The sequence below is a fragment of the Miniopterus natalensis genome, chromosome 1 (genome assembly GCF_054644295.1).
Source record: "Miniopterus natalensis isolate mMinNat1 chromosome 1, mMinNat1.hap1, whole genome shotgun sequence".
In the NCBI taxonomy this organism is placed as follows: Eukaryota; Metazoa; Chordata; class Mammalia; order Chiroptera; family Miniopteridae; genus Miniopterus; species Miniopterus natalensis.
The window spans coordinates 134,293,105-134,316,016 of record NC_142081.1 but is presented as its reverse complement, the minus strand read 5'-3'; the positions used below and the strand labels follow the sequence as shown (position 1 = coordinate 134,316,016).

The window sequence follows — 22,912 nt, the reverse complement described above, 5'->3', positions numbered from 1 at the left end:
GGCTTAGGCACTGTTATAGGTTTAGAGTCATGACTAATGCAGGTTGATCCTTGACAGACTCCTGGGGGGAGAGAGGGAAGGAGAGAGATCTTTTAATACAAGTTGAGAAAAATGGGGAAATTTGGATAGGAACTATTTTAAATGCAAGTATTGTATGTGTTAAATATCCTTTTGTGCTGACTGTCTTCTGGCTATGTAGAATGCCCTCAGGAAATACGTGCTGAAGTGAAGGGGGTAAAATGTCATTAGATCTGCAATAGACTGTAAATGTTTCAACACCTGTGTGTGGGCCGGGTGGCAACCTGTTCACAATTGGTAAATCTATGTCAAAGATAAACGGGTGCTCACTGCCCTGTGCTTGCAATGTTTCTATAGGTTTGAAATTTTTCAAAATGAAAACTTGGAAGAAATAATACCCGCCCTCATGGAACTCACACCTGGGTGGGACACACGGTAAGTAAGTTAAGTGCTATATGAGGTGTTAAGTGATAGAGAAACAGACCAGGAAAGGAGGGTGAAGTACAGGAGAACTGGGTCACATAATAGTCAAATTAGGCATCACTGAGGTGGTTAATATTGAACAGTCTCGAAAAATCAAGAGTGAAGTCATGATTGTCTCCGGAAAAACAATTTCCTAGGGCCCTGGCCAGTGTGGCTCATTTGGTTGGATGTCATCCTGTGCACTACAAGGTCACTAGTTCGGTTCCTGATCAGGGCAGATACCCAGGTTGTGGGTTTGATCCCTGGTAGGGGGCATGCAGGAGGCAGCTGACTGATGTTAATGCTGTCATATTGATGTTTCTCCTTTCTCTCTCTCTCTCTCTGAAAAAAAGCAAAAAAACAAACAAACAAAAAAACCCCAAAAAACAAAACCCAATAAACTATTCTTTAAAACATTTTTTTTCCTAGGAACTTTATCGGAAGAAGTAACAGAAGACCTAGGTGAGAGCAAGCCTGGTGTTCTCAGGAGGCTGTGCAGAGCAAGCAATGAGGGGGTGAGATCAGCGGGGTGGACATGTCCTGGGGCCTGGAGGCTGTATCCTGTGTGTTCTGAGCAGAGGGGTGAAATGGTACCACCACTCTGCCAGGTTCAGAGCAGACGTTGAGGTGAGTGTGGCAGTGCCACCCAGTCGGAGCAATGCAAGGATGGCCTGGACTCAAGAGTAGCAGGAAAGGGGCTTATCCCAACAATTGACTAATTGGATATATAGTGTGAGAAGGAAGGGGAGACTCCAAAGTGTTTAGCTGAGCAATGGAAACAGGAACTAAGGGCAAGTGGGGGAGGGGCACCTGTCAGAACTTGGTTTGGGACCCACGTGTGGGATATTTTTTTTTACACACAAGTAGAGTTATCATGAGTATGAAATCTTTTCATGAATTGTCAGGAGTGGAGATTTAAATCTGGGAGTCTAAAGCATGTAGATTATAGGTAAGTATGAAACTGTAGAGACTTACTTGTCAGGATACTTAAGTGTTTACAAATGTACATTCAAGTTTCACCCTAAAATGTGAGTAGTACAGGTTTAGGGCTCAAAAAGCATACAGCTTGGGGGTGAGGAAGAGGTGTATCAAAATAATCAAACACACCCTACTTGTCAGAAGGGACACAGGGTACCCAAACGCGGTGTGGCCACTCACAAACTCACAGAAGATGGGCCAACCCTGGGGAGGGTAGACCCATCTGAGGAATGAAATCATCAGGCAAGTGTCCCCCAGGGAGATGGAAGGACAGCTACCCAACCGCCCTTTCATCTGTGCCTGACCCTTCTGCTAGGGCCAAGGAAGAGAATAATGTGCCCTCGTTCCACTCACAATATTTTATTGTTCTTTTTTCTCTGTGTAATAAGGGTTTGGGGACAGAATGAACTTAAAGGCCACCTCAGACGCTTTCAGGAATTTTTTTTAGTGTCAATTGGATGAGTGAATTGTAAGGAGTTCATCAGGTCAAAGAAAGGGCATTCTAGTAAGGTAACAGTGGAATATATGACACCTGCCGAACACTTACAAAGTGCCAAGTGCTGGTCTAAAGCCCTACTGTCCAGTATGGCAGCCATTAGCCCCTTTGGCGAGTAGCTAGTTAGCCTAAAACGTCCTAAAAAACTCAGGAACTTGAAATAATGTTATTAGTGTACTACACATTATATGGCATTTATGTTTAAGCTACCATAGGCAGGTTAAGCTATAATTGTATTAAAATTTTAACAAAATAGACAACAGTATTAAAATGTAATTTTTAATTGTTTTTACTTTTCAGTAAAATTAATACTTGTGACAATTTTCCTGCAATTATGAATTAACTGTTCAGAGTTAACAAGAAATGGATTCTTCTATTGAATTTATAAAATAATTTGTAAGAAACATTATCTTTTTCATTATTATTACATAGCATTCAAGGATAATAAAGCTGTCTTGAGATTTCAAAACTGAGAAACCTATGCAAGTTTTAAAAGGTGCATCAGGTACAGTTTAAATATTAATATACACATATTCCATGCCCCAATTTCATTTAATACTAAGATTAATCTTTAATTCCCCAGTTTCCCCTGTTCCTCCCAATATGCCATGACTTTGGAGAACAGTGGCTCTCAAGGGAGCACCTTTGCCCTCCCACACATTTGGCACCTGTAGTCACTGTGATTGTGATGGGGGGATGGGTATCAATGGTATTCAGCGGGTAGAACCCAGGGATGCTGCCAAATGTCTTTTAATGCATAGGATGAACCCCACAACAAAGAATCGTCCAGCCCAAATGTCAAAAGAGCCAGTGATAAGAACCCCTGTGGTAGAGTATGACCCAATTTCCATTTTACAAATAGCCTATCTGTCCCCTGTAATTCTGAGAACACAGACTTTGATAGAAATCAGGACACACACCACTTAATTACCTTGGACCTACTCCCCCTAATTTAATATCCTAATATGGAAAGTTAATTTGGGCTGTTCTGAAGTAGCTAAGCAACAGTTTCTGTTGCACATTTTTCTGGGCTATGATAAAAATTTAATGATATGTAAAGCACCTGGCAAATAAAATGCTCTACCAGTGTTCTGAAAATGTTTACCTCGGAACATCGAAAATGAAGAGCTTCACTTATTTGTTCAAATTTGTCAGGACTGTGTGTTTAGACAGGTTTAGTTTATTTGCTCTTTAAAAAAATCTCTCATACATGTCTTCTATAAATAGCAGGGCATATACGTGGGGTGGGTGATACAAATAAGAAAAAAAAAAATCTTTTTAAGTTTACTAAGCAGAGAAATTTTTTAGTATTTTACTAATCATCTCCACATTCACATTCTGTGTATTTTCTCATGGTCAACAAACTGATTCAAATTATTTAAGTTATCCCACCATTTAAAGAGAAAAGCCTCTGCAATACTTTGAAACCATGGAGTTAGCTTAATTTCACCACTGGCTGCCTTTTTCAGCATTTCTTCCACCTCTTCCTTTGACACATAGTAATAGCTTTTAATCTCATTGGGGTCAGGATTCAAAGTTACGTTCTTTCTCACAAACAAAATGTAATCAATTTCATGTTCTCCCCAGATACTATCAGACTGAGCCTTGTAGTGAATTCGGGTCAGATAATTAATTTCTTCTGGAGGAACCTAGGATGAAAATGAAGCAGAACAAAAACATCAACAACAAAACAAGTAACCACATTTCAGCACTATCCTGAACAGAAGTGGAGTTTTACTTAGGACTTTTAACATCACAATTTCCTATGGATGATATATGGAAATATTACTACATAGTTTCAGGTATCTAAATTATTTCCATAGCCCGGCCGGGCGTGGCTCAGAGGTTGAGCATCGACCTAGGATCGGCGATGGGGGTTCGATTCCCGGTCAGGGCACATGCCTGGGTTGCGGGCTCGATCAATGACTCTCTCATCATTGATGTTTCGATCTCTCTCTCTCCCTCTCCTTTCCTCTCTCTGAAATCAATAAAGATATATTTAAAAAAATAAAAAAATTATTTCCGTAGGACCAAAAATATAAGTTGACTTACTGAAATAATTGTATTTTTTTAAAAAGCAGTCTATCAAACTAGAATTGTGACCTTCTCCTTCACATCTTAGTATTACTTTTGGGAGAAAAAAAAGTATCATTTAACTTGATGAGAGATACTTTGTTTATTCAGGTCTTATTTAAAGAGGTCAAATCCGGGGTGGGGGTGATTTCATTCACCCAGAGTTGTGGTTCATAGTCCTAAGAATTTCCACAAGAAAATATTCATCTTCAACATGGTCAATTATAAAAATAGTCAACTTTACATACTGGTTAAGAGATCAATCTGTTTCGATACTGAGGTAAATTCTGACAAGTAATATTAAGAAATCAAAATTTAAATATTCTTTATTCAAGATGGTTTTTTGGGGGGGGAGCAAAAACTCAAGAGGTTACAAAGCAGAAATGTACACTTGAGTTTAAAATTTTAATAAAAAATGTTTTAATGTATGTTTAGATTTCACCTTGTATGGGTTCGTTATGCAATCAACCTGGTTACCTGTTCCATGGGAATTCCCAATTCAGCCTTTAAACGCCTCTGTGCTGCTCGCCTTACTCCAATTGCATCATTTTCTTCAATCTCTCTTGGGTTACTTAAGGGATGACTACAACAAGTATTGGTAAAACAACCTGGAACACGTGAATATAGACACAGATGAACTTTTGTTCAAAATAGGTCTAAAAAGATCAAGAGAACCTAAAGGTTTAAGAGTAACAAAAAAATTAGATTCCACTCCTAGGAATGTATCCTAAGAATCCTGAAACATTAATCAGAAAGAATATATGCACCCCTATTTTCATAGCAGCACAGTTTACAATAGCCAAGATCTGGAAACAGCCCAAGTGCCCATCAGTAGATGAGTGGATAAAAAAGCTGTGGGACATTTACACCATGGAATACTACGCAGCTATAAAGAAAAAAATCTCGTACCCTTTGGGACACTATGGATGGACCTGGAGAGTATTATGCTAAGTGAAATAAGCCAGGCAGCTAAAGACAAACATCACATGATCTCACTTATACGTGGAATCTAAAGAACTTAATAAACTGATGAACAGAATAGATTCAATGACATGGAAGCATGGATCAGACTGACAAATGTCAGAGGGATGGAGGAGGGTGGGTGGGTGGAGGGGGAGAGAGTAACCAAAGCATTTATATGCATATATGCACAACCCAAGGACACGGACAATGGTGGGGAGAGGGAGGGGGAAGGAACAGCGGGGAATGGGTCATGGGGGAGAGAAAGGGACATCTGTAATATTTTAAACAAAAATAAAATTAAAAAAATAAACCACTTAACCATACTGTAAAAAAAAAAGTAACAAAAAAATTAATCAAGCGATTCTTGAGGATTGATTTCTAAATCAGTTACAATGGACTGTCATCATTTTGTGAAACAGTGATGTGTAGATAAGTTCTTTATTAATGCCTTCTTAATCCAAAAGATCAAAATGTGTGTAAGATACAGATTTTAAAAAAACATATAAATATATATAGGCATATACACACACTTAGCAGTTTTTATCCTTTATTGTTATTTTATTAGGTTGCACTTATTGTATAAGCTTCTTTTATGCAGAATATGAAATTATGTCATTCACAGGATTTCCCTTTTTGACAATGGCTAACCAGAAAGTTCCAAGTGACAAAGTCAAATTAAATATAGTTCCCAACAAAATACTATACATCAGGCACACTAACCTGGAAAGGTAATTTTGGCATCTGATCTCTGCTGTAGCAGGAGCTTATTTTCGGTGTTGAATAAGAAGACACTAAAAGCTCGATGCAATAATCCTGAAAGCAAAAGCAACACTATTAATATGATTTTAAACTACCAGTTACATGCCTGATTCTCTACTTGGGATTCAGGGTATTAGTAACTCCGTTGGCATTTCTGCGTTTTCCCACTGTATTTAGTGAGTCTCCCCATGGCTACAATGGAGAAGAGTTCTGGCATAATCAGCAAGGAAGGCAGCCACCAAGTAAAAGAAATGGTGATCTGTCAGCCAGTCTGCTAGGGGCCTATCTCCCCTCCAGGGTTATCAGGCTTAGAGAGCCACCTCCTGAGAAAGCTGGGAAGGCATGTGCTTCCTTTTATGATACTTGTGTCTTTCTCCATTCATTAGAAAGGAAGCATTATAGGCTTGACAAGTGCTATTCTGCTAGGATTAGTCTATTCCCTCTTTTGTGCAAACCAAAATAATCTGGAAGAAAGTGAGTAAAAGACATGAAGTGGAAATAGCTGTTAAGCAGGAAAAGTAGCAAGACAGGTTTTGCCATTACACCACTCACCTGATTGGAACCAGAGATAAAATACAATATGATTCAAGATCACATCTTTACCAACATACTTTTCTCAGCTACCCTGAAATGCCTAGGCATGTCACTTTCTCACAGAGTATTTTAAAACAGTACCTTTCTCAATGTTTTCATTCAGGTGACAATTCTTTTTGGTCTCAGCCCCAATTTTATTGTCATTTTCATCAATAAGAATACACATCTCTGCCAGGAGCTGAACCTGCTGTTTATCGAGGTTGTTGGTGTTGATTTCAGGCATCGTTACTAAATGTCTGCTCTGTCCTGAAAGAGAAAGGCCATTACATCACATTTCTCTAATCGTCACATAAACACAGTGACAAGTCATTTCTGAATCCACGACCCCAGTAAGCAAGCAAGGCATTTGAGAGGGTGAGACCTGCGTTTGCTGCTATTGGTGTTCCCACTGCTCTCATTCCCGTCATCCTGCCCCATCTCGGACATCATTTCTCCTATAAGCCACCAGCTGGCCTTCTACCATAGCCATTCTCTTAACTGCCAGACTCCATGTCCTGTGAGACTCTGCAGCACTTGAGAGTCCATCCTGTTTCTCTGCACACTTTTTTTCCTTAGGAGTCTGTCCAGCTATGATCCAGCCCAACCTTACTGTTCATGTTATTTTTCAATGTTTCTGTATTGTCCATAATAACCCATATTATATATTACATATATAAACGTGGCTTACATGGTAACCATTATTACCCCACATATGTTCCCTTTCCCTCCTTTGCCACATAGCAATCTCTGTTAGAATCCATTTTTCAAGGTCCGATCTATGTGCCCAACACTCACGAGCCTTTTAACCAATATCCCAGTAAGATTTAACCAGTTTTTCTCAACCGGGGCTCCTGATAAGAGTGTGACTGCCGCGTGCATTCCCCAGGCAGCGCAGTAACTAACACCCCTGCGATGGAGACAGTCACCGTCGGCCGCGCGCGTCACCCCGCCTGGCAGCGCACATGCAGCTGCGGGCCGCGCGGCGCTGTTGCAAGGAAACTTCACTGACAGGCAGTGGGGCTGGAATTTTCACTCCGTGTTCACGAATACCAAACACCTCCAGTCCTCTGCCCCCGCAAACATCTAAAACTGGAAGACCATTCTTAGCTCACAGGACCCAACAGGCAGCGGGGCTGGATTTGGTCCGCAGGCTGAAGTTGGCAGCAAGCTACCAAAGCTTACTGCGCCCCGCGCTGAGCTTCCGAGACTCTGGGGGTCCAGCCCCCCGTGTCCCCCTCGAGGACTACCCACCGTCTCTCCCCTCGGGGAGACCCACGCCCTGTCCCTCTCCCTCGGGACCACCGAAAGCCCTGTGTCTCCCCCTGGGAACGTCCCATCTCTCCCCTAGGGGACCCTAAGAAACCCCACATCTCCCTTCGGGGACCCGTCCCCCTTCTCTCCCCTCGGGACACCCGGGAGGCCCTGGTCACTAGCCCTCCGGGACCCCCCCCATATCTGCCCCTGGGGACCCCTTTTCTCACCCCGGGGACGCGCTGAACCGAGGGCGCGGACAGTCCTTGAGCTGCCGCGCGCCGGCACACGCCTCGCCCCGGCTCAGCCCCGTAGGCTCCGGACGCCCCGCGTCCAATCGCCGGCGCCCGCGCCCGCCCCCTCGGCAGAGCGCCCCACATGTCTGCAGGCCAATCGCGCGCCACCAAAACCTGACGTCATGGTCACGCGATGGCGCCACACCCGGCCCGCGTAGGGTCTCTAGCAGGACCGAGGGTCACAGTTTCGCTTCTACACCACGGCGCGTGTGTCTGTCGCGTCCCGTGACCGAGGAGTCGGCTGACCGGGGGGCGCTTTAAAGGCCGGCGGCGGGCAGGCGCGCGGGGGCGCGGGGAGGACGTCGCGGGGGCTGCGGCGGGGCGTGGGGACGCGCCTGCGCCCTGGGCCCTGCGCTCAGCCCCGCGAGGTGCGGCGCCGCCGGCTGCCCCGCCCCAGCCCGCGGCGCGCAGATGAAGGTGGAAGTCAGGGTGATGCGCCAGCGTGGGGGCCACGCACACCCGCTTACAGGGTGTGGGATCGTTGAAGAATTTATATCCAATGGGAAATTTCCGCAGGTTCTGAAGCGGTTACGTTTCCAGGGACAGTTGCTGAACGAGGTGGAAGCAGTTTAAGGAGCCTCATGCGCTTAGATGGGCTGAGCAGCTGGCAGTCTTTTACTTATTTATATATCCATTGAAGGTTGTATGTTAGTAATGAAGGCTACATGTGGAATTATTTTTCTATGTTGAAATATAAAGTATATGTAGTTGAAATGAAGTTTGGCCTGATAATGGAGAAAGTAAAATGGAGTAAGCCTTGCTAAGAGAGTCACTTAAAATAGGGCTGGAGGCTGTTAGGGAAGTGGGGCCCATGCAGATCTTGTGCCTCAGCTCCCACGGCTGCTGTTAAGCTGCTAAACTCAGCTCAAGGATGAGCCATAAACATAACATCCTGGAACAACCATTGTTTGGACACATGAATTTGTTAAAAAACAAAATTCAAGTAATTTGTTAAAAAACAAAATTTGAAGATCTGATACTGTTGTAATTAACCTAGTTATTAAGTATAGGAAAGGAACAAAGGGAAGATAGAGCATGCCCAGTAAAGATGGGGTGATGTTGGAAAGGTACTTGCATGTCGGTCACATCTGGGAACAGGTCATTGGCCAGGATAGGTGTGGCCACTGCAAGGGTGTGAAATTTAGAATAGTTAATCCCCCAAACAAAGAAGTTCACTCTCTTGGCTCTCTTGGGACTCTTGTTCAAGGGGGTGCACCCTCTTGGCTCCTCCCCCCCCCCCCCCAATGGACTAATGGACTGCAACTGGCCTGATGCTGAACTGGTCCTGGCTGCAATGTGGACTGTAAACTCTGGACACTGGCTTTTCTTCTAGCTCTACTGGAACCCCAGCTACACTTCTATAATTGGACTAATGGACATGGGACTTTGGAAACCCAGGCATGTAATTCCATGCAAATAAAAATCCCTCATCCTCCTGTGCAAGTATCAGAAAATTTTTTTTCTGGAGATATTGTAAGGCCTCCACCCCCACTCAGTAGGGAAAAGCATACCCCAATCTCCCTGATAAGAGATCTACTTGGCTTTATTAAACAATTCATGAGTATAGCAGCATCCCGTCTAGCAACTAGAAGGGAGGTCCCAGGAGTTGTACAAAATGAAAGGATTTTATAGGGCAAGGGAGCTTTTAGGGAAAGAAAAGAAAGGATTGTTGGGGGAGGGGGCATCTTTACTTTGGGGGAAGAGAAGGGGAAGGGTTTTTGTTATGTGGATTACCTTTTCTTTTAATGGGGTAAGGAGAGGGTCCATGTGATAGATTACCTTACTGGTGCTGGACCAAGAAATTCCATACTGATCAAGATTATGTTTCTGGGACAAATTGCAATTGCAATTAAATCAGGTATTAAATATAGGCTTGTTTCTCATGGGATTTTACACGAGTGCTGCCATTTTGGATCTGTGATGTTTTTGCTTTTTAAAAATTTTTTTATTGAATTTATTGGGGTGACATTAGTTAATGAAATTATATAGGTTTCAAATGTACAATTCTATATATATCATCTGTATATTAGTTATGTGTTTACCACCCAAAGTCAAATATTATGTTACCATATGTCTGACCCACTTTATTATTTATTTTTACTTTAAAATTTTTTTTAAAATTGATTTTAGGGGGAGAGAGAGAAAGAAACATTGATTTGTTTTTCCACTTATTTAAGTATTTATTAGTTGCTTCTTGTATGTACCCTGACCAGAGACCCAGCTTGCAACTTTGGCATATTGGAACAATGCTGATGCTCTAACCAACTGAACTATCCTGCCAGGGCTATCTGACCTACTTTACTACTTCCCCAGCTAGCTAGTCATTTATCTCATGTTTATATATAAGTTCCCCTGTTCATGATCTGCTTTATTTCTCCTGTATTGCTTCCTTTGTTCATAATTGTTCTTGTTAATCTTGATGTTTATTTTTTCTAAATGAACTTTAGGATTGGCTTGTGGAGTCTTGGCTAACTTGCCCAAACTGGCCCTACACCCTCCCCTCTCCCCCTCAATCATCTGTTGGTTTTTAATTGGCCTGGGTGTGGTTTTATATATATTCTGCAGGTGGAGAATTTACTCTTAGTTTTTCATTTCTGTGTTTCTTTCCCATTCAGCAAGGCGTCCTACATAAACATTTCCCATAATATCTTCTCAGGAAAGGCCCCCTTTCATCCCAGAAGGAGTGGTGGCACGCAGGAAGAGAATGGAGATTGGGGAGCCTCAGAGGAAGAGGGTAGGTCACTGTTAGCCTCACTGGGTTTACCTGTGAAGATGGGTAGAAAGGCTTTACAGTGAGGGGTGGGGACTTGGAGCATGAATACGGAATACGCTGACAACATCAGTGTCCACACTTGATGCTGTATGAGAACACAGCTGTGAAATCCAACACAGGTTCCACCCTTATGTATGTGTCCCTCCAGATGGTCACAACAGCCCTCCTACTGGAAATAGGAGCTGAGTGCCAGGGGTGGAAATGATTCTTCTTTAGGTTGGAGAGGAGGTTATTTCACAGGAATGAGGGGCTCAGCATTTCTGGACCTGAAGGGTCAAGTAGAGCTGATCATAACCCTGTTGTGTGTTTTTTTTTTTAAATTGCAGGAACGAGATATTGAACTGGAACTGGGAGATGATTATATTTTGGATCTTCAAAGTAGGGCCTGCACTAGTTGTTTTATTTTTATTTTTATTTATGCATTTACTTTTATTCCAAATATTACAGATGTCCATTTTTCTCTCCATTGACCCCTTTCACCCTGCCCAATCCCCCTCCTCAGTCCCTCTCCACACCATCGTCTGTGTCCATGGGTTATGCATACATGCATATAAATTCTTAGGTAAATTTCTCCCCCTACCCCCTCCTTCCCTCCGAGATTTGTCAGTCTGATTCATGCCTCCATGTCACTGAATCTATTTTGTTCATCAGTTTATTAAGTTCTTTAGATTCCACATATAAGTGAGATCATGTGATATTTGTCTTTCTTTGCCTGGCTTATTTTACTTAGCATAATATTCTCCAGGTCCATCCATACTGTCCCAAACGGTACGAGATCCTTCTTCTTTACAGCTGCATTGTATTCCATGGTATAAACGTCCCACAGCTTTTTTATCCACTCATCTACTGATGGGCACTTGGGCTGTTTCCAGGTCTTGGCTATTGTAAATAATGCTGCTATGAACATAGGGGTGCATATATTCTTTCTGATGAATGTTTCAGGATTCTTAGAATATATTCCTAGAAGTGGTATCACTGGGTCAAAAGGCAGCTCCATTTTTAATTTTTTGAGGGAGCTCCATACTGTTTTCCATAGTGGCTGCACCAGTCTGCATTAACAGCAGCAGTGTATCAGGGTTCCCTTTTCTCTACATCCTTGCCAGCACATGTTCATTTGTTGATTTGTTGATGGCAGCCATTCTGACAAGTGATACCTCATTGTGGTTTTCATTTGCATCTCTCTGATGATTAGCAACATTGAGCATTTTCTCATATGTCTCACGGCTATCCATATGTCCTCTTTGGAGAAGTGTCTATTCAGGTCCTTTGCCCTTTTTTTAATTGGATTGTTTGTCTTCCTCTGGCTGAGTAGTATGAGTTCTTTTTACACTTTGGAAATTAGCCCCTTATCACATACATCCTTGGCAAATATATTTTCCCAGACCATGGGGCTCCTTTGTATTTTGAGGCTGTTCTCTTTTGCTGTGCAGAAGCTTTTCAGTTTAATGTAGTCCCATATGTTTATTTTTTCTTTTGTTTCTCTTGCCCTAGGAGATGTATCAGTGAAAATTCCACTATGTGAGATGTCTGTGACTTTACTGCCTGTTTTCTTCCAGGATTTTTATGGTTTTTTGACTTACATTTAAGTCTTTTATCCATCTTGAGTTCATTTTTGTGTATGGTGTAAGTTGGTTGTCTAGTTTCATTTTTTTTATGTAGCTAATTTTCCCAGCACCATTTATTGAAGAGACTGTCTTTACTCCATTGTATGCTTTTGCCCCCTTGGTCAAATATTGACTGACCATAATTGCGTGGGTCTATTTCCAGGGTCTCTTCTGTTCTATTGATCTGTATGTCTGTTGTTGTACCAGTACCAGGCTGTTTTGATTACAGTGGCTTAGTAGTACAGTTTGATATCCAGTAAAGTAATCCCTCCCCCTCTGTTCTTCTTTCTCAAGAAGGCTGCAGCTATTCGGGGTCTTTTTCAGTTCCATATAAATTTTTGGAATATTTGTTCTAGCTCTGTGAAATATGGTGTTGGTATTTTAATGAGAATTGCACTGAATCTATAGATTGCTTTGGGTAGTATGGACATTTTAATATTAATTCTTCCAATCCATGAACATGGTATATTCTTCCACTTGTTTATATCTTCCTCTATTTTCTCAGTGTCCTGTAGTTTTCTGAGTACAGGTCTTTTACATCCTTGGTTAAGTATATTCCTAGGTATCTTATTTTTTTAGTTGCAATGGTAAATGGTATTGTTTTTTTAGTTTCTCTTTCTGAGAGTTCATTGTTGGTCTATAAAAATGCTTTCGATTTCTGGATGTTAATTTTGTATCCAGCAACCTTGCCAAATTAATTTATCAAATCTAGTAGTACTTTGATGGAGTCTTTAGGGCTTTTTATGTACAGTATCGTGTCATCTGCAAATAATGACAGTTTTACTTCCTCCTTTCCAATTTGGATACCATTTATGTTTTCTTCCTGTCTGATGGCTGTGGTAAGGACTTCCAATACTATGTTGAATAATAGTAGTGAAAGTGAACATCCCTGTCTTGTTCCTATTTTTAAGGGAAATGGTTTTAGTTTTTGCCCATTGAGTATGATGTTGGCTGTAGGTTTGTCATATATGGCCTTTATTATGTTGAGGTATGTTCCCTCTATTCCCACTTTGCTTAGAATTTTTATCAGAAATGTGTGCTAGATTTTGCTTTTTCTGCTGCTACTGATATGATCATATGATCTTTGTCCTTCATTTTGTTTATGTGATGTATCACATTTATTGATTTGCAGATATTATACCAGCTTTGCATCTCCGGTATAAATCCCACTTGGTTGTGGTGTCTGATCTTTTTAATGTATTGCTGGATCTGGTTTGCTAGTATTTTGTTGAGGATGTTAGCATCTATGTTCATCAAGGATATTGGCCTGTAATTTTCTTTCTTTGTAGTGTTTTTATCTGGTTTTGGGATTAGGATGATGCTGGCCTCATAAAAAGAGTTTGGGAGTTTTGCCTCCTTTTGAATTTTCTGGAATAGTTTGAGGAGAATAGGTGTGAATTCTTCTTTGAATGTTTGGTAAAACTCACCTGTAAATCCATCTGGTCCAGGAATTCTCTTTGCTGGGAGTTTTTTGATTTGCTTCAATTTCATTAGTTTTTATTGGCTTATTCAGGTGTTCTGCCTCTTCCTGATTCATCCTTGGAAGACTGTATGCTTCTAGGAATATATCCATTTCACCCATGTTGTCCAGTTTGTTGGCATATAGTTGCTCATAGTATTTTCTTATCATCCTTTGTATTTCTGTTGGGTCAGTTGTTATATCACCTGTTTCATTTCTGCTTTTATTTATTTGGGCCCTCTCTCTTTGTTCCTTGGTGAGTCTGGCTAAAAGTGCATCAATCTTATTTATCTTTTCAAAGAACCAGCTCTTGGTTTCATTGATTGTTTTGTATTGTTTTTCAGTCTCTATGTCATTAATTTCTGCTCTCTTTATCATTTCCTTCCTTCTACTTATTCAGGGCTTTTCTTGCTGTTCTCATTCTAGTTTTTTTAGTTGTTATGTTGGATGGTTCATTGGAGCTTTTTCTTGTTTTTTGAGGTAGGCCTGTACTACTGTGAACTTTCCTCTCAGGACAGCTTTCACTGTGTCCCATAGATTTTGGGTTGTTGTCTGTTCATTTTCATTTTTTCCCCCAGGAAGTGTTTGATTTCTTCCTTGATCTCATTGATAACCCATTCATTGTTTAATAACATGCTATTTAGCCTCCATGTGTTTGAATATTTTTGAGTTTTTTTATAGTGGTTGATTTCTAGTTTCATGGCACTGTGATCCAAGAAGATGCTTGATATGATTTCAGTCTTCTTGAATTTGTAGAGACTTGCCTTGTGCCCTAACATGTGGTCTATTTTTCAGAATGTTCCATGTGCACTTGAGAAGAAAGTGTATGCTGCTGCTTTGTGATGAAATGTTCTATAAATGTCAATTAAATCCATTAAATCTAGTGAGTCGTTTAAGGTCTGTATTCTCTGTTGATTTTTTTGTCTTGATGATCTATCCAATGATGACAGTGTGGTGTTAAAGTCCTCCACTATGATTGTGTTGCTGTTGATCTCCCCCTTAAAGTCCACCAAGAAATTTTTTATATATTTAGGTGTTCCTATATTGGGTGCATATATATTTACAAGGGTCATTTCCTCCTGTTTGATTGAACCCTTTAGTATTATGTAGTGACCTCTTTGTCTCGTTATGGTCTTTATTTTGAAGTGTGTTTTGTCAGAAATAAGTATTGCTACTACAGTTTTTTGTTTTGTTTTGTTTCCATTTGCATGGAATATTTTTCTCCACCCCTTCACTTTTAGCCTATGTGAATCTTTTGCCCTCAGGTGGTCTCTTGTAGACAGCATATATTTGGGTCCTGTTTTCTTATCCATTCAGCTACTCTATGTTTTTTGATTGGACCATTTGATCTGTTTACATTTAAGGTTACTATTGAGATATACTTATTTAATGCCATTTTTCCCTTTTATGCTGATGTACCTTTTTTCAATATTTCTTCTTTTTCTTACAGCAGTCCTTTTAGCATTTCTTGCCGTGCTGGTTTGGTGGTACTAAACTCCTTTAGCCTTCTTTTGTCTGGGAAGCTCTTTGTTTCACCTTCAATTTTAAATGATAGCCTTGCTGGATAAAGCAGTCTTAGTTGCATGTTCTTGCTTTTCATTACTTTGAGAACATCATGTTACTCCCTTCTGGCCTGACGAGTTTCTTTTGAGAGATCTGCTGTCAGCCTTATTGGGGTTCCCTTGTAGGTCATTGCTTGTCTCTCTCTTGTAGCCCTTAATATTCTCTCTTTGTCCTTGACATCTGCCGTTTTAATTAGGATGTGTCTTGGAGTGGGTCTCTTTGCGTCCCTTTTGTTTGGAACCCTCTGTGCTTCCTGAAGTTGTGTGGCTTTCTCCCTTGCCAGCATAGGGAAGTTTTCTGTCATTATTTCCTCCACCAAGTTCTCTATCCCTTGCTCTCTTTCCTTCCCCTCTGCCACCCCTATGATGTGAATGTTGTTTTGCTTCATGATGTCCCAAGGCTTCCTTAGACCGTCCTCATATTTTTTAAGTGTTTTTTCTTTTTGCTGCTCTGGTTGTTTCTTTCTACCTTATCTTCTAAGTCACTTATTCTGTCCTCTGCTTCATTGAGCCTGCTTTTAATACCTTCCAGGGTATTCTTGATATCAGATACAGTATTCTTCATTTCTGCCTGATTCTTATTTATATTTAGCTCTTTTTTCACGTTTTCACTAAGTTCTTCGACCTTTCCATTAAGTGTCTTGTTGTTCTCATTAATTTCCTTGAGTACCTTTATAACCATTACTCTGAATTCCATTTCTGATAACTTGCTTAACTCCATCTCATCAAAGTCTTTTTCTGGCAATTTTCCTTTTCTTTAGTTTGGGGGTTGTTTCTTTGTCTTTCTATTTTGATGGCTCTTAGTGTTTGTATCTATATGTTAGATATATTTGCTGTCGCCCTGTTTTGTGCGGTGGGATTTTGTATTGTGAGTCCAGTGGAGCCCAGAGGTGTGTTTTCCTTATACTTCTGAGCTATTTGCTCTAGGAGTGTCTTTTTTGTGGGTGTCCCTTTTGTGAGTTTGTTGGGCTCTCCTGTTGTGCTTGGGTCTAGATTGTTGTTGACCAGTTCTTGGGAGGACTCTCCTCGCAGGTTGGCTAACTGTATGTCTCAGCCCCAATCATGTTGTGTGAGCTGTTGTACAGCTGCTGGCAAGGTAAGACAATATACAACCAAACTGCCAGGTAATAAGCAGTATCTTACAAAATATCCTGACAATCACAGTGAAAACATCCCAAGTGAAAGTATAATTGGGAGAGTGAAGTAAGAACACAAATGCTAAAGCAAAAAAAAGAGGAGAGAGAAAAAAGGGAAAAAAAAATAGAGAAAAGAATATTATTGCTAATAGTAACAAAAAATAAAAAGTAATAATAATAAACTTAAGTAAAAAAGTAAAAAATAGACAAGCTACTGGGAGATAAAAGGGGCAGAGAAAAGATTCTGAAAGAAGGGTGAGCAAAAAATTAAGGGTAAAGCATAAGAATACGAAAATAGTTGAAAGTGAAAAAATAAAAATACAATAAAGAGAGAAACAAACAAACAGGAAGACAGAAGGGAGAAAAAGAAAAGACAGGAAAAAAAAGTTATGCCAATGGAATGAGAAAAGAGAGATAAAGCAAGGGCAGGGAGGGAGTTCAATAAGAGATATGGGGGAAATAATAGAGAAAAGCAGTAAACTTAATGGTTATAATGATAATGTCCTAGCAATTAAGGAGAGACTATCAAGAAAATCTTTATAATAGAACAAAAGACAAAACAAAGCCAAAAAACCCCCAAAACAACAAAAACAAAGAAACAAGCAAAGCAAAACAAATTAAAAAAATTTTTAAAAATTAAAAAATTTAAAAAGTTTTTTTCTTTTCTCTCCTTTTCCTAAGAGGAAAAAAAAAAAGTCAATCAGGTGAGTTTCTTCTGGGCAGCTTATGTTGTCTGAGGCTCACTGTGTTGTGTGCTGATTTCAGTTCTCCTGGGAGGTACTTGTGTATCAGCCAGTGTCAGGAGCTGTCTAGGTTTGGCTCTGGTTGCTTACCTGAGGATCTTTGTGGACCAGAACCACTTGTCAGCTATTTTGTCTCCCCCTTGTGGTTGATGGGTCTTACTCCAGAGTCTTCTGAAGGGTCTTTAGGGTGCAGGCTGGCTAGTGTAGCTTGGGATATTGCTCCCCTTACTTAGAGGTTTTGCTCTCAGGCACTCACTGTGGGGAAGTTAGTCTCTGCCCCACAGCCAGCTCCTCAGTCCCTATCCTGTCCTCCGATTCCAGTTCCCCATTCAACGGCCTGCTACAGTTTCAGACTGACTTGTCTGTGGCATTTTCTGTATGGGCCGTTTCAGCAGCCTGGGCTCAGTGGGTTCAATTAAAAAAGATTGCGGTGAGCACGTTGCCTACCCAGCCCCCAGCAGGGGTTTTAAGCTTTTCCTCCAGTTCCCAAACAACAGTCCCTGAGAGTCTTATTCCTGTTAGCTGTTCTCCCTTCCCCCTCAGGACTGTGCTCAGCAGGGGATATCTGGGGCTTCAGTGAGCTGAACCAGCCCCTTTCCTGTTTGGGGTGGTGCTTTTAGTGTGTAAGAGAGGTAGTCATGCTCCTTTCCCAGATTTGGTTGGATGATGCACGGGTTGCGTATTTCAAATTCTCCACAATGCAGACATAAGTCCCAGCTTTCGCTGGTCTGTCTCCCTAGTGCAAGCCAGGAATATGGACATCTGTTCAGCGATCAAAAACTCAAAAACGCACAAAGCAACACACAATACAGAATCTGACCTGTAAGGTCTTGCTGCTCCCTTGCCTAGGCACCAAGCGGAGGGGTCTTAAATTCAGCCCCATGCAGCTCTCCTGCACAGCTGATGTCAGTATGGCTGGGGCAGCTCCTTGTGCTCTATTCTGGCACCCCTTAGGGCATGTCAAAAATCCCAGATTTGCCTCTCCAGGAGCTCAGGTGGCTGGAGAACTGATCTGCCCCGCAGGCAGCCCCAGTCTGTCTCTTATGGAGGGAGTCCTCTCTTCCCGTTCCCCACGCCACACAGATAAATGCTTTCTGGGGTTCTACCCAATGCCTTACAGGAAGGCAGAGGGTCCCTGTATGTGGCTGTTCAGTGCAGCCCTCTGGCCCCTTTCTATTTGAGAGCCACATACTGTGGGACTGCCTTTCCTATGGTCAGCACCCAGTGTAAAAGATGCCTCTCGTGACTGCCATTAGAAGCTTTGTTTCACTAAGAAGGCGCAGTCCCCTCCTCAAAGGCACACTCTTCCCCTGGGTCCCTCTGTCCTCTGCACGGGGCTCTCCTTACCTTCTCCTCTGCTGGGGGTTTGAGATCCCAGCTTTTGGATGCCAGTCCACACTCCCAAGGGGTGGGAGCTCTTCAGCCCCTAGCCCTAGGGCCTTGGAGCCCAGCACAGGCTTCAGGGGGGACTCCCCCTTCCTATGCCCCGCTCCCCTTACCAGACTCTCTGATGTTTCTTTAGTGCTCCCTACTTGAAATATATCCACTCAGGTATATTTCTCTGGTTTTGCCAAGTTGGCTATGCAGTATTTTAGCAGTAAATCAAGCCTGTGGCTGGGAGCAAGGGCGCTCTGCTTCTTGTCACAGTGCTGCCATCTTCCGTCCTCTGCACTATTTATTTTAAAATGCCAGTTACGTGTAAAGTGTTTCAGAAAAGTGTGAAAGGGCTTTAACGAGCACCGGTCCTCCTGAGCTTTGTTAATTTAATTTCTTAACTAGAGAGGTTGCAGGCTGGAAGGGCTCTGAGATTTCTTCCTTTTTGGTAGTTTTCTGTCATTTCAGGATGAGAGATTATTTTTGTACCTTTCATAGCAGGTGAATGTGGAGCCAGATTGATACTGTCAGTAATCTGTTATTCATGCCTTTTTCCTTTGGGTATATCTCACTTGTTTTCTTTTTGTTTTCCTTCTGTGGTCACTTCATCCTGAGGTACTGATAGACGGGAAATGTTTGGGGGTGAATCTTTCATAAGCAGGTGGCTTGCTTAAATAGTGTCGAATACAAACGCTCTGTTGTCTTTACAGAGAGGCATGACTTGCACAACACATTTTGGGCACATGGTAGTTGAAGATATTAAAAACTGCTATAAATGTCTCTTTTTTCTTTTAACTTTAGAGTACTGGGACATAATGAATTCATCTGAAAAGTATGATAAGATACCTGAGATCTGGCAAGGTCACAATGTAGCTGATTACATTGATCCTGACATCATGCAGGTTTGTGTCACTTGTTAAATTACATGGTTTTTATTCCTTTTTAATACGACCACAAGATACAAGCACAACTTTTAGCTGGTCTCATGGTGTCATGGTCAGTACTCTGTTCTGTGACTCAAGCACAGCTTTGGGCTCACCTGCACCTGTTGGCATTGTTCCTTCTACACCCATGACCCTCCCCATCCCCAGTCACTGACAGCCTGCTCCTGCCAAGTGTCCTGGAGACCCCAACACTCTGCCCATTGGCAGTGCCATTCATCCTCGTTCCCCACAGGCCTTTTCCCTTCTCAGACTCCTTTTCTACTTCCCTCTTAACTAAAAAGATCAAAATGTGTGTAATATTCATATTTAAAAAAAAAAAATAAATATATGTATGCATATACACACACCTATCAGTTTTTATCCTTTATTGTTATTTTATTAGGTTGCACTTATTGTATAAGCTTCTTTTATGTAGAATATGAAATTATGTCATTCACAGGATTTCCCTTTTTGACAATGGCTAACCAGAAAGTTCCAAGTGACAAAGTCAAATTAAATATAGTTCCCAACAAAATACTATACATCAGGCACACTAACCTGGAAAGGTAATTTTGGCATCTGATCTCTGCTGTAGCAGGAGCTTATTTTCGGTGTTGAATAAGAAGACACTAAAAGCTTGATGCAATAATCCTGAAAGCAAAGCAACACTATTAATATGGTTTTAAACTACCAGTTACATGCCTGATTCTCTACTTGGGATTCAGGGTATTAGTAACTCCGTTGGCATTTCTGCTTTTTTCCACTGTCTTGTATTTAGTGAGTCTCCCCATGGCTACAATAGAGAAGAGCTCTGGCACAATCAGCAAGGAAGTCAGCCACCAAGTAAAAGAAATGGTGATCTGTCAGCCAGTCTGCTAGGGGCCTATCTCCTCTCCAGGGTTATCAGGCTTAGAGAGCCACCTCCTGAGAAAGCTGGGAAGGCATGTGCTTCCTTTTATGATACTTGTGTCTTTCTCCATTCATTAGAAAGGAAGCATTATAGGCTTGACAAGTGCTATTCTGCTAGGATTAGTCTATTCCCTCTTTTGTACAAACCAAAATAATCTGGAAGAAAGTGAGTAAAAGACATGAAGTGGAAATAGCTGTTAAGCAGGAAAAGTAGCAAGACAGGTTTTGCCATTACACCACTCAACTGATTGGAACCAGAGATAAAATACAATATGATTCAAGATCACATCTCTACCAACATACTTTTCTCAGCTACCCTGAAATGCCTAGGCATGTCACTTTCTCACAGAGTATTTTAAAACAGTACCTTTCTCAATGTTTTCATTCAGGTGACAATTCTTTTTGGTCTCAGCCCCAATTTTATTGTCATTTTCATCAATAAGAATACACATCTCTGCCAGGAGCTGAACCTGCTGTTTATCGAGGTTGTTGGTGTTGATTTCAGGCATCATTACTAAATGTCTGCTCTGTCCTAGAATCCTAAGAGGAAAGAGAAAGGCCATTACATCACATTTCTCTAATCGTCACATAAACACAGTGACAAGTCATTTCTGAATCCACGACCCCAGTAAGCAAGCAAGGCATTTGAGAGGGTGAGACCTGCGTTTGCTGCTATTGGTGTTCCCACTGCCCTTATTCCCGTCATCCTGCCCCATCTTGGACATCATTTCTCCTATAAGCCACTAGCTGGCCTTCTACCATAGCCATTCTCTTAACTGCCAGACTCCATGTCCTGTGAGACTCTGCAGCACTTGAGAGTCCATCCTGTTTCTCTGCACACTTTTTTTCCTTAGGAGTCTGTCCAGCTATGATCCAGCCCAACTTTACTTTTCATGTTACTTTTCAATGTTTCTGTATTGTCCATAATAACCCATATTATATATTACATATATAAACGTGGCTTATATGGTAACCATTATTACCCCACACATGTTCCCTTTCCCTCCTATGCCACATACCAATCTCTGTTAGAATCCATTTTTCAAGGTCCAATCTATGTGTCCATCACGCAACGAACCTTTTAACCAATATCCCAGTAAGATTTAACCAGTTTTTCTCAACCGGGGCTCCTAATAAGATTGTGACTGCTGCATGCATTCTCCAGGCAGCACAGTAACTAACACCACTGCTGATGGAGACAGTTCACTGTCTGCTGTGAGAGTCACTCTGCCTGGCAGCTCACATGCAGCTGTGGGCCGCGTGGAACTTTTGCAAGGAAACTTCACTGACAGGCAGTGAAACTGGAATTTTCACTCCATGTTCACGAATACAAAATATCTCCAGTCTTCTCCCCCCCCGCAAACATCTAAAACTGAAAAACCATTCTTAGCTCACAGGACCTAACAGGCAGTGGGCCTGGATGTGGTCCACAGGCCCAAATAAACATTTAAATATTTATATAGTCTTAGACATGTATTGGTGGACAGTATTTTATGAAATTAATTCTTACCTCATGGGGTACCTGTTAGTGTCTTCAAAATGCCAGGGTTCCCTCAATCACTCTTAAGAACTACTGATGTAGTTGGAAGCCCACTGAACTTAGAAGACCTTACTATTTTTATCAGGTCTTTGCTACTTATTGCAGAATAATTTTGTGCTAGAATTCCTCATTACCTTTTTCTATAATAGGAGAAAGCTTAGATGGTCTTTAAGTTCCCTTTTAGTTGAAATCTGCCTACATTATTTACTGTGCTAGGAGCTTTTTACGTACTTTTTCACTTTACGCTATGAAGAAACAAGTTCAGAGGTGACTTATATTTCCCCTTTATAGCATAACTAGGCTTATGTGACCAAAGTTCTAGACTTAAGTAACATAGTACAGTATTTGTATTTCAACACTCTGAAGATTCCAAGTCATGCAAAATGTTGACATCAGATTGGGGAAAATGATATTCCTATCAGGAAATCTTTGTATATAATCTTGATACATGTGGAGAATCAGAATTCAGAATACCCAGCGATAGGAGTCCATTGTGTTTGCTTAGGTCTATTTACAAGATTCAGATTCACATAGTTGTTTGGTTTTAAGTTTCAAGTTCACTCCAGAGCAGTTTGAGTATTTGGTTTCCATATTGTTAATATTAACGAAAAGAGGAGATAGGAGTTAGTTCTAGCTCAGCCTCTTACACTGTGACCTTGAGCTAACATTACTACATATATTGGAGCACCTCTCCCCTAAAATATGTGTAAAATTAACTGGGCACTGTTATCGTTATGAATATAAATGATTGTTGGGTTATAAGTCATGTGGTATTGATAAAGAAATAAAAGGATATCAACTGTGTGGCTTAGAGACCAATGCAAACCTCCTTACTCTCCTTATAGTAATTTAGTTTTCATTGATAGGTACTTTTGATCAATAGAGATAGTTTTCTAATGTCACCCGGTATGGTTTGCAGTATATGTTTAGTTGTTCTTTGTAAGTAGAGATCCCAACATTTTGGCCCCCAAATAATTACCTTATTTTGCAAGAATCTAGGTGTTATAATGAGAACAATGC

General features: G+C 41.2%; 1 protein-coding gene across 2 annotated transcripts; it reads right to left on the bottom strand.

Moving 5' to 3' along the window:
• Positions 1 to 2,219: 2,219 nt before the first annotated feature.
• IDI1 (isopentenyl-diphosphate delta isomerase 1) lies at positions 2,220 to 20,890 on the bottom strand. 2 transcript variants are annotated; one of them, XM_087826020.1, is made up of 5 exons: positions 7,804 to 7,873; positions 6,425 to 6,589; positions 5,711 to 5,803; positions 4,505 to 4,635; positions 2,220 to 3,603 (listed from the first exon to the last, which is right to left on the bottom strand). In XM_087826020.1, the coding sequence occupies exons 2-5, from the start codon at positions 6,564 to 6,566 to the stop codon at positions 3,286 to 3,288; spliced, it is 684 nt and encodes a 227-aa protein (XP_087682146.1). In that variant the 5' UTR covers positions 6,567 to 6,589; positions 7,804 to 7,873; the 3' UTR covers positions 2,220 to 3,285. The 2 variants fall into 2 exon arrangements, with proteins under 2 accessions (XP_087682146.1, XP_016062447.2); XM_016206961.2 differs by lacking the exons at positions 6,425 to 6,589; positions 7,804 to 7,873 and adding an exon at positions 20,720 to 20,890.
• Positions 20,891 to 22,912: the final 2,022 nt, after the last annotated feature.

Coding starts and splice junctions, on each gene's coding strand:
- IDI1 (XM_016206961.2), bottom strand. CDS start 20,864: ATGATGCCTGAAATCAACACCAACAACCTCGATAAACAGCAGGTTCAG. Junction 5,804..20,719: donor GAATGAAAACATTGAGAAAG/GTACTGTTTTAA, acceptor TTTTGCTTTCAG/GATTATTGCATCGAGCTTTT. Junction 4,636..5,710: donor TGCCAAAATTACCTTTCCAG/GTTAGTGTGCCT, acceptor CACGTGTTCCAG/GTTGTTTTACCAATACTTGT.